Source organism: Amaranthus tricolor, chromosome 3 (assembly GCF_026212465.1).
Source record: "Amaranthus tricolor cultivar Red isolate AtriRed21 chromosome 3, ASM2621246v1, whole genome shotgun sequence".
Classification (NCBI taxonomy): domain Eukaryota; kingdom Viridiplantae; phylum Streptophyta; class Magnoliopsida; order Caryophyllales; family Amaranthaceae; genus Amaranthus; species Amaranthus tricolor.
This window is the reverse complement of record NC_080049.1, coordinates 24,198,466-24,211,789: the sequence shown is the minus strand read 5'-3', so window position 1 is coordinate 24,211,789 and position 13,324 is coordinate 24,198,466. Positions and strand designations below refer to the sequence as shown.

At 33.8% G+C, this 13,324-nt stretch overlaps 1 protein-coding gene across 1 annotated transcript; it reads right to left on the bottom strand.

Annotated features, from left to right (window-relative positions):
• Positions 1 to 5,362: 5,362 nt before the first annotated feature.
• Positions 5,363 to 13,076, bottom strand: LOC130808177 (gamma carbonic anhydrase 1, mitochondrial). Its single transcript, XM_057673644.1, has 5 exons — positions 12,739 to 13,076; positions 8,432 to 8,575; positions 7,107 to 7,232; positions 6,877 to 7,028; positions 5,363 to 5,951 (listed from the first exon to the last, which is right to left on the bottom strand). The coding sequence occupies exons 1-5, from the start codon at positions 12,851 to 12,853 to the stop codon at positions 5,676 to 5,678; spliced, it is 813 nt and encodes a 270-aa protein (XP_057529627.1). The 5' UTR covers positions 12,854 to 13,076; the 3' UTR covers positions 5,363 to 5,675.
• Positions 13,077 to 13,324: the final 248 nt, after the last annotated feature.

The window sequence follows — 13,324 nt, the reverse complement described above, 5'->3', positions numbered from 1 at the left end:
TAGAACAACAAAATATCTTATCTAACAAGTTCTATTCTTTACATATTTCTATTAATCTATATTTTATGTTATCACCCGATGTCTTTCGAGCATTAACTCAAAAGCAATTATTCTTTTTTGAATAAACCAATTATGATCTATCCAATGTGTTGTTACACACATATAAGGTTCTAAGTGTGGGGGAGCAGACTAAATATCAGTTGTTATGCTAACCCTAACATTAAAAGATTTAAACATTTCTACTAATTCATAGCGCTTTGATTCATATAATTTTATTGTGCGTCGTTTAAAAGTGTTCCTAGGAGTTCCTCTATATTGTGGTTGCAAAGTTTTTCTAGTTTAATACTTGCATGCCTTACTTTCACCACGGTTAAATAGCAATTCATCACAAATTACATATTTAGAAAATTCATCAATCATTTCATTACGATTATATTTAAAAGGCATACTTCCGCCAGGAATGTCCCACTGTCGGCTTCCACTTGTGGTCCCGCTGCCGCTTGCTGCATGAGTTTCTTTTGTGATTCCATACTTCTTTGGCAAATGTTTATTGAAAGATCCCATACCACCACTTAACACGTAGTCACAACACAAAATAAATGAATTTTTAATACATTCTTGATTTACAAAATATAAATATCATGTATAAAAACTTAAAAAGTATTTACTTCTGCTGAAATTGTATGAAACTAAGGGCTTTACCCCTTGACTTCCACAAATTTGACAAGTGCATAAGAAAACATCCAGTTTGTCGGTTGGTTGTTTTGTAAAATACGACCATACATGTGAACAGCTCTACCACTAGGAGGTGGCATTGCCGGAAAAGGTCGTCTTATTGGTTCATCTTCATTTAAATTTAAATATAAAGACATACTCAATGTAACACCCCTGAATTTCCAACCCAATTCAGGTGTTATATAAATAAATAATAATTTAAAATTTAATCAATTTGAAGAATAAAATTATAAAACTAACCGATACTTTGGAAATTGCCTCGTTTACCACGAGCTTTTCTTTCTTGTTGTTGTAGTTGTTCTTCATGTGATCTCGTTGATGACAGTCGAGATCCAAGTATTCCAATTGGGGTCGTTGGTTCCTCTTGTTCTTCTTCTTCTTCTTTTTCTTCTTCAATTTGTATTTCTCTTTCCACTTTTTCTGCATAATCGTGTAATTCTTGGTCGTATCTTTCTGGATAATTTGGTTCAAAGTTATAATTACTAACCAAAGGTGTTGTTGATACCGACGGAGTTAAAGTGACCTTTCTTTTAGAGTTAGAACCTCCCAATGATTTTGCTACTTTAGTAACTTTTTAGAGACTTTTTCAAAAAAAAAAGACATGATAATATTTAAAATGATAATGAAACTAAGAAATAAATAAATAATTAAAAGACTAATTATGTAATTAAGAAATAATTAAAAGACTAATTACGTAATTAAGAGAATAATTGCATAATTAAGTAATTAAGTAGAGAGAGTAGGAGAAGAGATGAATTGTAAATGAAAATGATTGAAAGTGTAGAGTATTTATACAAAAATCCCCAACGGCTAGTTTTTGACCGGTTCCAAAGAACCGCCGGGCCGGGTGAACCGCCCGGTTCCGGTTCCAAGGAACCGTTGGGCCGGGTGAACTGGTCTGGTTCCCGGTTTTGGGGCGGTTCCTTGGAACCGGTGGCCGGTGAACCGGCCCGCTGTTCTTTGGTCCGGTTCCGGCGGTTTCAAGGTTTCGCGGTTCGGGCCGGTTCGAAAAATGTCGCGAACGATTTTGGTTCCGGGACGGTTTCAAGCGGTTCGGGACCGGTTCGGGACCGGGTAACCCGCTCTGTGGCCATCACTACCCATTATATATATCTATATGGTTTTTTTATTTTAACATTTTTTTTAACACAAAAACTTGGACGCGCCGCGCAAATGTAACACCCTCACTCCCTTTCCCTCCTTTTTTTTTTATCTGATTTCCATATTTAAAACTTTCTCTTCTTTTCTTCTCCATTTTTTTTCCTTTCTTGATTCTTGTCATTTCTTCTTCTTCTTTCCTTCTCCAAATAATTTCATTTCTTGATTCTTGTCATTTTTGTATTTTCCTCTCTTATGATTGCTGATTCTTAGAATTAAAGATAACTTAAGATTACAATAATTTAGGATTGAAGATTGTTGATTCTTGTCATTTTGTTAAACACATTTCTACATATATATTTGTAAATAGTCCAAACTGAATATGTTAATAGTTAAATTATGACATATAAATTGACAATTGATGTTAATTCAATTTTGAACGTATAAGCTTTAATTATCGTTTTAAAAAAAAGTATTCAAAGTCTACAAAGTCTACAAAGATATTGTATAGGTTTTAGTTCAAATTGAATATATAAGTAGTTAAATTATGACATATAATTTGACAAAAAATTTTTATAATCTAACTTAATTTTGAACTTATTATCTTCAATTATCGTTTTAAAAATAAGTACTCAAATTGTATAGATATATTGTATAGATATATTGTATAGCATTTAGTTCAAATTTAATATGTTAATAGTAAAATTGTGACACATAAATTAACAATTAATGTTTTATAATCTAACTCAATTTTAAATTTATAATCTTCAATTATTGATTTAAAGATAAGTCTTTAGATTGAATAGACTTAATGCAATGCATTAAGTTCAAATTGGATATATCAGAATTAAAATTGTGATATATATACTGACATTAAATCCTCGTCTGCATCTATTCATAATGTCTATAAAGTCATTCTCATGTCGAATTCCTTCATAAATCCTCCATTAGAAAGATTTTTGGAGTTTTGCAGATGAAATTTCGATTTTCTTGATAATTTTTTGAAGATTTTCAGAGATTTGTAAATAATTGAATGTGCGAATCTTCACCATGTCGAATTCATTCATTAAATCCTCCATTAGAGAGATGTTTGGAGTTTTGAGGATGAACTGTCGATCTTTTTTTATGATTTCTTGAAGATTTTCAGAGATTTTGTAAATAATTGAATGTGCAAATCTTTTGATTTTGTTTCCTAAATGTCGAGTGGAAGTTTGGCGGTTCGAAAATCAAATTTCGTACATTCCATTTTCAAAAGTAGCAGTTTTATGTTTCCTCTTTTTCTTTTTTTTAAACCATTAATAAAGATTGAGCTGGGGGTAGATGGGCCATCTCATATTGAGACGGTCTCGGCTAAGACTAGCTGTTTTTTTAAAGAAACCTAATAATTTATTGATAACAATGTCATCCGACATTTACAACATAGTAACAATTGAACAAATATATAATAATTTTAAATTTTTAATTAAACAAAGTTCAATATAGAAAAAGTCACGACCCTTTTAAAGAAGATTTAACATATTGAACTTTTCCCTCTATCAAGATTCACGTCGTTTTTTAATACATCCTCCTCTAAGGGGGTTTTTAAATCTGGTTTGTCTTTGAAATAGTGATAAGTTTGATACTATTGACTATATTAGCAGAATTAACATTCGTGATTCGTGATAACATGATAATTTTTTACCATCAAATTAATAACAAAACTCCAAACTCTCACTATGAGAAACTTAAAAACCCAATAAATGGGTAAATCGAATCCAATAAATAGATAGAATAACTCTATATTATAGAGATAATAGATTTTATTTGTAATTAAAAATAAAAAAACAAAAATAAAAAGATTTGGGCTTACCATCAACCATAAAGTTATTAACCCTAAAATTAACAATAGAGGTTAGAGTTTTTTAAAAAGAAAAAAGGAGAAAGAATAAATACTAAGTATTTTTTTAAATTTTAACATAATGCAAATACAGAAGCCAAATCATCATTATAGGGTGTAAATATCCAGTACACCACTGAAAGTTGTCATATTCCCAAATTTAAAAAAAATTAATTACAATAATCTAACATTTTTCGCATTATAATCATAGGTAACCATAAATAATCCCACTTTAAAGGGTCTTTTGCTTAGGGTACCTATATAGTAATAGCCATAGGTCAATTTACCAAAAAAAACAAAAAAAAACAAATTTAAATATATTAAAAAAATATATATAAAAATCCTTCCTCCACCACCACTGCCACCCTTTTCCCACCTCATCCTCCTGCGAGATTGCTCTAGCACTCCCACCGTTGCCTACCCTTCACTAGCTAATGCCCACCACCTCAGCCCCCTCTCTCACTTGCACAGTGCCCACCACCACGACCCTTTTCCTCTCTCACGTCGTGCCTACCACTCTCCCCCAATTAGTGTCCACCATCTTCTGTACCACTAATCCAACCACCAAGCTACGTCGCCTAGCTCCCCCTGTTTCGCGAGCCCCATCATCCTCCTCTTCTTATCTGTTTCGTGAGCTTCACTACCAGGCCACATCATTGTAGTCGGAGCGTTAGGAAGTGGAGGAATGGTTACTAATGTAGTCCAGGCCCCACGATAGGAGAAGAGTAGGTTTCAGTGGTGGTCATGTGGATGGGGGGGAGGGGAAGGGTGGGTGACGATAGAGTTAGGGAGGAGTGGACAGCGATGATGGAGGGACGACAGTCAGGCAATGGGAAAGGGGTGATTTTTCTTTTAATTTTTTATTTTACTTTTAATTTTTGAGAAAAATTGTTTAGAATAATTTCATCTATTGTCCATCTGCTATGAATGATCCCTACTATTGATTATTTACTCCTCTTTGGTGGTAAATATATATAATAATCGGTTAAAATGTAAAAAGGGTGCTGTCAGTAAATAATATATAAAGGTCGATTATTTAAAAATAATTAATAGTTGGGATTATTCACAACAGATGGACAATAGATGAATTATTCTGAATAATTTTTTCTTAATTTTAAGTATTTTTATTTTCTATTTGTAGATTTTCTATATTTTTAAAAGAGCAATTACAAGTTAATCAATATGTGAAATTATTGTAAAAAGAAAGAAAAATGTTAAAATTTTCTTTTTTTAATTGCTAAAGTTTTATATGACCTTAATTCATTATACACGTTTTCATTTAAAAAGTAAACTTAACTGATTTAAGTTAAAGAGAATGTAAAGTTGGTCTAATAAAAGAAAATTTTTCTTTTTATCCTTCGTGACAAAAATTCTATTTTACCATCTAAACAAAAGATTAATTACATCCTCTCTCCTTTGCAAAGTTATAAGCAGTAAATAGTTCTCAATTGACTATGATTTTAAATTCACATTATTTTTTATTATTATTTGATAAATAGTAGCTAGCAACTAAAGTATTAAAAACAAAAGGTGGTATGACTTAGATTAGCGTCAGAAAAGCATAAGCAGTAAGCCACTATGCCCATTTTGCAGGAAATAAAACCAAGTTTCATTCTTCTTTCTAAATCTACTCTTCAAATACAACTTCAGGTGTTAATACAAGTCAAGCAATGACCTTATTTTCAATGCCAGCAATACGGTGAAACAGATGCAGCTACAAAAGAAACTTCATGGATGAATTGACATCCCAAATAAATTATCTTTAACATTAGAGTTACATTGCGCAAGGAATCAAAATTCTCTTACAATAAAAAATGGGTGGACTTCAAACCCGAAACTGTAAGGAAAACAATCGTTTCAATTATTGGAACTGAAGAAGCCACCCTTGGTAAAATAACCGAGCATAGCTGACAAAATAACACCAATAAACCCCAGCAAAGGGATAAGTTTTGCTAGAAAGCTTGATTTAGGACGACTTTTGTTTATCTGGTAGAATGTTGTCGGGAAGGATGAGCTCTGGGGGAGTTTCTCGCACAATGCCAATCATTGAGTCATATTCCTCATCCTTCTTGGCATATTTCTTTCGTAACACCTTCTCAAATTCTATCTCATCAAAGCCCTTATCGTTCTCAGCTGCATGAACCTTTGCAAGGTTAGAATAATTAGAGGCAGATTCAGAAATGAAAGCTATCTCTTCCTCAGTAAGGTTCCTGATAAATTTGGCCGGATTTCCACCCCACACCTGCATTCAGAAATGTTGCATACATTTAAATAATCTTATTACAAGGTATAAGCACACATCTAATATGAGACAAGTAACAATTTTCTTAAACAGCTACTCCTTCACAGAAAAGGAAACATGACAGCGTCCAGCTACTTGGACAGATAAAAACTACCCTCAAGCCCAGTTAACTTTGCGTCAAATAAGCCCCATGTCCATACCTGATACCACACAAACCTAGTCCTTAGGTTTTGGATTATATGGGACAAAAGCATAATGACTCATTCAACCACGTCCACTAATGTGAAACAGCTGACAGTGCAAACAAGGATGACGCACAACATCTTTATGATATCACAAAGGTAAGACTGCATGCATGCAAACCTACCCCACCTAGATTAGAGCCATTTTGTAGCATTGGGGCAATGTAATGTTGCTCAAGAAAATTAATGCAGGGGAGGAACTGAGCTCACTGACATGATGTGTTCAACTTAAGTAAAATCCACGTCCTTAAAAGTTATCTTCCCATTAAAACTTCTACTCCCTATTTTAAAAGGCAAAAGACCAAATTTCTTTGAAGCCAAGCAGGCGTGCACTTCATATATCCAGTCCACATCCCAGAATTTGCATCCTGATATTTAATTCAGCATAATAATGCCAAAGCCTTAAATCCCAACATAATTGAACACAAAAGGCTTCAATTTTATGACAAGTACCCAGTCTGCATTTGTCATTACATTACTCAAAGCTCAAACTCTCATATTCTCCTTCATCAACCCCCAAACATCATGGTTTTGCAAACAGAGAACATAGAAATGTCTCAATGTAGTCCAGTACAGAAATCTTTCAGCAAGTTTTATATGGTTCAGGCATCACATTTTGAAAATTAAAACATGAACTTCCAAAAAAACACAGGCCTAGTAATAGAAAGGGAGCAAATCTTGACCTGCCCAGTGGGAATTCTAGTGTTCTGTCGCACAAGGGCCCCTGCAGCAACCATAGCGTGTTTTTCCACAACTACTCCATCAAGTAAAGTAGCACCCATGCCCACAAATGCCTCATCATCAACAGTACAGCCATGTAAGATAGCACTATGACCTGTTCAAGGCACATCAGGCCACAAAAATATGTACACAAGGAAAAACAACTAAAACTAAGTAACCTTTAGTCACTCACCTACAGTTACATTATCTCCAATAATGGTGGGCAATACCTTCCCAGCTAAGTTAGATTTTGCCACGTGAACAAGAGAATTGTCTTGAATGTTGGTCCCAGATCCAATGCTGATGCTGTTCACATCCCCTGTACAAAATGGGGAATAAAGCAAAAACTAAGCAACAGAGCAAAATTAAGGAGCAAGAGCCTGCACCAAACAAAAATACTTGAAAAGCAAGAAAGAGTATTCAAAAAGAAAAAAGAGAATGACAGTAGACTCAGTTGAAAAGCAAATGTGACATGCAAGTTCCAACCACATAATAACATCCACATTGCCTACTAGGGAAACTCGATCTCTCACATAAACATTGACATAATAGTTAGATGGCTATTACTGCAGTTTCTTTATGTTCAAGTTTTCATAAGGTATAAGCTAGTAGGTGATATAAGGATACTAAAACCTAAATGAAATATAGTTCAACATTACGAGTTTCAACATGAAAGAAACCACCATTTCAGTGAGCCAAATAGACTACAAGCACATCCATTCACCCTTTTTTAATAATGTATCTGTTGCATTCTATGTAGCATGGAAAGTTGGAAAAAAAAACAAGGAGACTCATTTTCCAAGGATTGGAAAGTGCAAATGCTAAAGCAATAAATCCATAATTTCACTCAAAAGCTATAAATTTTGTTGGTTGATTGTGAAAGAGAAAATACACATTTATTAGTAATAACAAAATATCCTTCAAATTATCTTCACCACACTGCAGTTGAACCTAGATAACCACAAAGTTGCCCGTTTAACTAAGTAAAAAAATAATAAGAATCTAAAAAGGACAACTGGTAGCTTAGAGTATTCCTAAGACAAAGGCGGGGAGTTGTTCGACACACCATACAATACCTCAACCTCAATCATACAAACACACCATCACACAAACAACTTTACACTAATTACTAATAAGCATAAAGTCAAGCATGAAAGATGGTGAAGAGTGAAATGTGAACACCAAAGTTTCTACCTTCGGTTAGAAAAAACACAATTTAGCAATATCGATGTTCAACGGAAAATATTTAACTCCAAAAATAGAAGAGTAGATCAGGCACAGGAAGTTTCAAGCTCAATCATCAATTATGCACAAATACCAACAGACAAACACCAAAGTATTGGCACAAAAGCAAACAAGAGCCTTTGGTTACACATATACTAATATATACACACAGAGAGACAAACATGCCCCTTATTTAAATTTGTCAAAAACAAAATAAAACTTTCCCAAAAAAATGAAGCAAGATCCTAAAGGAAGAGGTTTTTATATTTAGCAAGAATTATGATACTCCCATACCTCTTAAGACGCATCCATACCATATGGAAGAGCCATGTCCAATTTGCACATCACCAATAACAGATGCACTTGGTGCCACAAAAGCTTCCTTGTCAACAATGGGCTTCTTGTCAAATACATTCATGAGGGTTCGATGCCGAGACACTTGAATAAAGAAAAATTATTAGATAACATGAATATGTGATACATGACAGCAATATTTGGAAGACAAATTTGAAGAAATTACATGATATATAAGAAAAAAAATGTTGCAATGAGAATCGAGATTCATGAACAATGGCAAGTAAAATAATTAGAACCTAAAACAGCTATATTTTACCCAATGTGGTACACAGACAAGAACTGATTGGTTCATAATCCTTCTTTCACTTTACCACTACTTCTTGATCTAAAAACAACAGTTTCTTGTAACCTTCCACTCAAATGAAATCATTTACAGTCACACTCCATACATTATTTGATATCTAAACACAACTACTGCTTAAAAGTCAGTCATCTTGATATTAAAAGAAAGCTCTTTTTCAACACCATGTGCATTGAAGACAACTCTCCTATCCCCATGTTGTTGAAATTAAGGCTTTGGTATTGTGTTGTTATTCGCATTGTCGCATCTTTTGTGACCTGTGCTACATGGACTTGATGCGTTTACTATCTTTTTGGGCACTAATAAATGGTAATTCAACAAGGAACAACTAAGTGCTTAACTGACCTCTAGTTTAACAAGGAGATGAGGATCACACGGTCACATCTTGTATGTGGTCAGGCATGCTATAAACGTACTTTTAAAACAAAAATAAACATATGACACAAACCGCAATTTCACAATGTTGTTGAGCTTTGGTCTTTCAATTAAAGGGATTGACTAGCAAATCAATATCTAACAAGAAGCTAGGGATATTAAAATAGGTATGGAAGAGAAAGAAAGGTATAAAAGAAAGTACATAAACAAACCCAACTATGTCAAGTGTTTGCAAAAGGAACACCAATGAGCACAGTAGAAGCAAATAAAATCATTTTCCAACATTACAAAGTAATAAACTTAACCCATAATGTCATATCTGTAACTGGAAGATCTTTGACAGAAGATAGGTTTCCACCCTCCATTCTCCTTATGAGTAATCTACCAAAGTACCAATGTGATATAATCCTTTATGGTAACCAATGATGGAGCTACGTCAATTCACTTGGTAGCACGTCCTACCCAAATTTGTGAGGGAGAAGAACTAGTATTGTACTTCTGTATTATTTATTTTGTGCAAACATTAATGTTGCGATTGCCTTGGGACAAAAGGTAACTAGTATTGCTCTCCATAGTGGAATTCTAAGTATGAATTCAATGAGAAGCATTTTACGGAATTTTTTGTTTAGCATGTTTATAGTTCCATAATAAAAGACTTATTCCTTTGTTCACTCATCATAACCTTTAATGATCCTTATTACATTAGTTTAATGATCCTGGACTTTAAATATGTTATAAAATTACAAATTTTCTAACTTAAATTTTTATTTGGTTCCAAAGAGCAAGTATTAAAGATCCACCTCATACAAGATAGTGATACTCGCACATAGTAACATAGATAGAGCATTTTCCTTCAAAAGAAGTATGCATAGTTTAGAAGTATATTCAAACCGTTGAGTCTATACTTAAAAATTCTCAATAATATTATTACAAATTCTTTTGGGACTACAAAATCTTTTAAAAATACTTTTTATAAATCAAAGATTATCTGCAAGAAAACAAGATGTTGTAATAAAAAAGAAATTCCACTATCATAAAATGTCATGAGGATTTAAAACATTAAAAAGAAAAAACTAGCAACTAAGAAACTGGAATATAGGTGGAGAACACAATCACACACCTAAGACGTTGAACTAAAAAATGTGTTTGCCGAAAATGTGGATTTATGCTATGCCCTTCACCAAGGAGAGAATTTGGATCACTTATAAGAGAAAGAAGAAAAATGCAGCAGCACAAGAAGAGCTAACAAACCCACAGTGACATGGCAAAGCTGTTACAACAGAATGAAAGGAATAAAATAAGGGGGGAGAATTTGTTATGAATTTTGTTAGATTTTATATGAGCTAGCAATATGGGATTATAACCCTATAAATAGTTTTTAATAGTAGTAGAGCAAGGATTAAGCAGTGTAAGAAATACTAGAGGCAGGAGTGACTGACACTCGAAAATCAGCTATTGTAATCTTCTTTTCTTTTCTAATACAACCTTCATTCTTCTCCTCTTCTCATACCTTCTGTCCACCTTCCCTATCCTCAGTCCATAGCAATTTATTAGGTAAATTTTACCATAATATAGTCCTATACGAGTACGTTGTGACTTGTGCTACCCGTCTCCCAAAATCATAGATCTCCTTTTGCAAGCAACATGTGCATCAAATTGATCAACTCAATTCAACACAATAAACGAAAGCAAACCACTAATTCTCCATTCTAGACCATGACTGAGATATGCTCATTACATTCCCCCGTATGGAAGTTCATTGCATTGAGTAGGATAATCCACATGATAAACACCACAATATTAGCTCCCAAAAAGAACTCAAACATCATCATTATTATTCTGCTCATAAAAATTATGATCAGGGTCTAGAAATATTTAGAAAACGGCATACCATACCCTTAAAAGGAGGCAACGGCCAATGAGACACTCAACTCGTGTGTACTTAGACAAGATTCTTCAGTTCTTCATTGGTTTCCATTGTAACTCTGTAAGTACAATACTGTCGACAAATAGCATGCTCCAATGAACACTTTCACGAATAAATCTTGACAACTCATCAAATATTATAGCAAATAGGAAAGGGCTTAAGGACAATTCCCCATGCAAATCCAATTTTACCGGAAAAGGCTCATTTATCCAATTAGCGTACAGGTGACTGAATGCATGTTGTGACTCCTTCATACGCATTTAGGATTTCGTTAATAGACCTTAGCAAGTATTCCTTTAACATGGAGGCAATCCTTCATACATATCTTAAATTGATTTGATACACCTCATCACTAATCCTTTAGCGTGGAGGCTATTCATATAATGGTCTGTGATACGCTATATATGTCTTCTTCAACTCAATGAAACCATATTCAAATACTTTTCCTTTACTTATAGTTCTTTATCAACCTCTTTAAAACGTGAATAGCCTCAGTCCTAGCATGACCAACAGAGTTATCTTTGGAGTCATCTCAAACACAGGAACTAAAAAGAGCTCAATCCAAAAATGACATATCTTCAACTACTTGTGATTGCCCTTGAATTTCAGAAACAAACACTGCTTGAAACGCCCCCAGACTATTAGAAAAGTTAGAACTTTGATTAAGTCATACTCCCATTAGTATGTGTACACCAAGACATTGCTCAAAACCTTAAAGCATGGATTGTAAAGTCATGTTATAAAACATGCCAGTACGGCAGTACCATTTATGGCAGCACAAGCACTTTATGTTAGGAACTTTGAGAGAAGTGAAAGAACGGTAAGATATTGAATCCAATTTCCCTAAATTGAATTTATAATGGAGGATAGAAATTAATGAAATTATGAAAGATCCATTCTCCACTTTTAGCTGAAACAAATCTCCAAAAGTTAAAAATACTTGCAAGGAAATGCAAGCTTATGACTCTTTCCCTCCCTTTCCTTGTTCTTGCCCTTGTTGCCTCCCAACGGGCTGACAGGATACACTATTTAATGAAATAACTGAAAAATACACTATTTAATGAAATAACTGAAAAATTGTCCTTCGCACAGCCACTCCTTATCAAATCAACCATTATATTTTGACTCAACATAGCTTTGAGCTGATCATCGGATGGAAAATATTTGGTTCTAGAAATTTAACAAGCATAAACCTATGAACAGGTACATAAAAATTCATGATCGTTATATGATTTTGAAATACAATCATTGCCCAGAACTACCAAAGTTACAAACACGCCTTGGTAGATCAGGAGAGGCAGCATCCATTTAGAACTATAGTAGTATTACATTTTTTTTCCTTAAAAGATAAACTACATACAAAAACCTCGACATTCACATAATGAATCTCCCATGATTAATTAGACCGATAAACCAACAAAATTTCATTTCTTTCATGAAATCATCGGACAAACAAAACAGTAACCTAACTTCAACATACAGCTAAAGCATCCAATTTTCATCATAAAACATTAACAAAATGGTCAACAATATTCATCAACATAGTTAATTTGATCCACGAAATCTTGGAAAAAATGACCGAATAAAATATAAATGAAAGCAGATCCGAAAATAAAGAAGATCAAAAAAAGTAAAACTTACATTGTTCCTGAAAGTAATAATTTCCTTGAAGACGGCATCCAAGACGATCCATAGCTTGACCAGTTTCTCTGATCCAAAACCCTACAGTATAGATAGCTCTTCCTAGAGTCCCCATTTTGTTAAAGGCGTTTAACCACGAGTGATTTTGCTCGTCGATTTAGGGATATGATGGAAAAGGGGGGAAGATTAGGGTTTATGAGTAAGAAAGGTGGAGGAGATGGAGAGGAAAGAGAGTGAGTGAAGCAATGAGAGAAAAGACAATAAAAAAAAAGAGGGACACACGCCGAAGAGCGCAAAAAGACTCCTGTGGCCTGTTATGCTGTGCGGGTTTGTTTGGGACGTTAGTATAAGTTGGTATATTGCCCTTTGCCGTTGCCTCTCGGCTCTCGTAAAGCTTCAAATGGGCGGGTATTACAAGACCCGAGCGGGTTTATCGCTTTCATTTGTAGTCTTGTTTTATTTTTTTTTTTACAAACTCTTTAAGGACTCGTTTTATAGTGAGGCAATCTCATAAAATTTATTGAAAATATATTAGTACAATTTAATGAAAAATTGAATTGAAAATTTTCAAAAAAAAAAAAACTTA

Excerpts from the sequence above, each read along its gene's own strand:
- LOC130808177 (XM_057673644.1), bottom strand. The coding sequence starts at position 12,853 with ATGGGGACTCTAGGAAGAGCTATCTATACTGTAGGGTTTTGGATCAGA. Across the intron at positions 7,233-8,431 it reads GTATGGATGCGTCTTAAGAG|GGGATGTGAACAGCATCAGC; the intron begins GTATGGGAGTAT and ends CATTTTGTACAG. Across the intron at positions 7,029-7,106 it reads TGGAGATAATGTAACTGTAG|GTCATAGTGCTATCTTACAT; the intron begins GTGAGTGACTAA and ends TGCCTTGAACAG.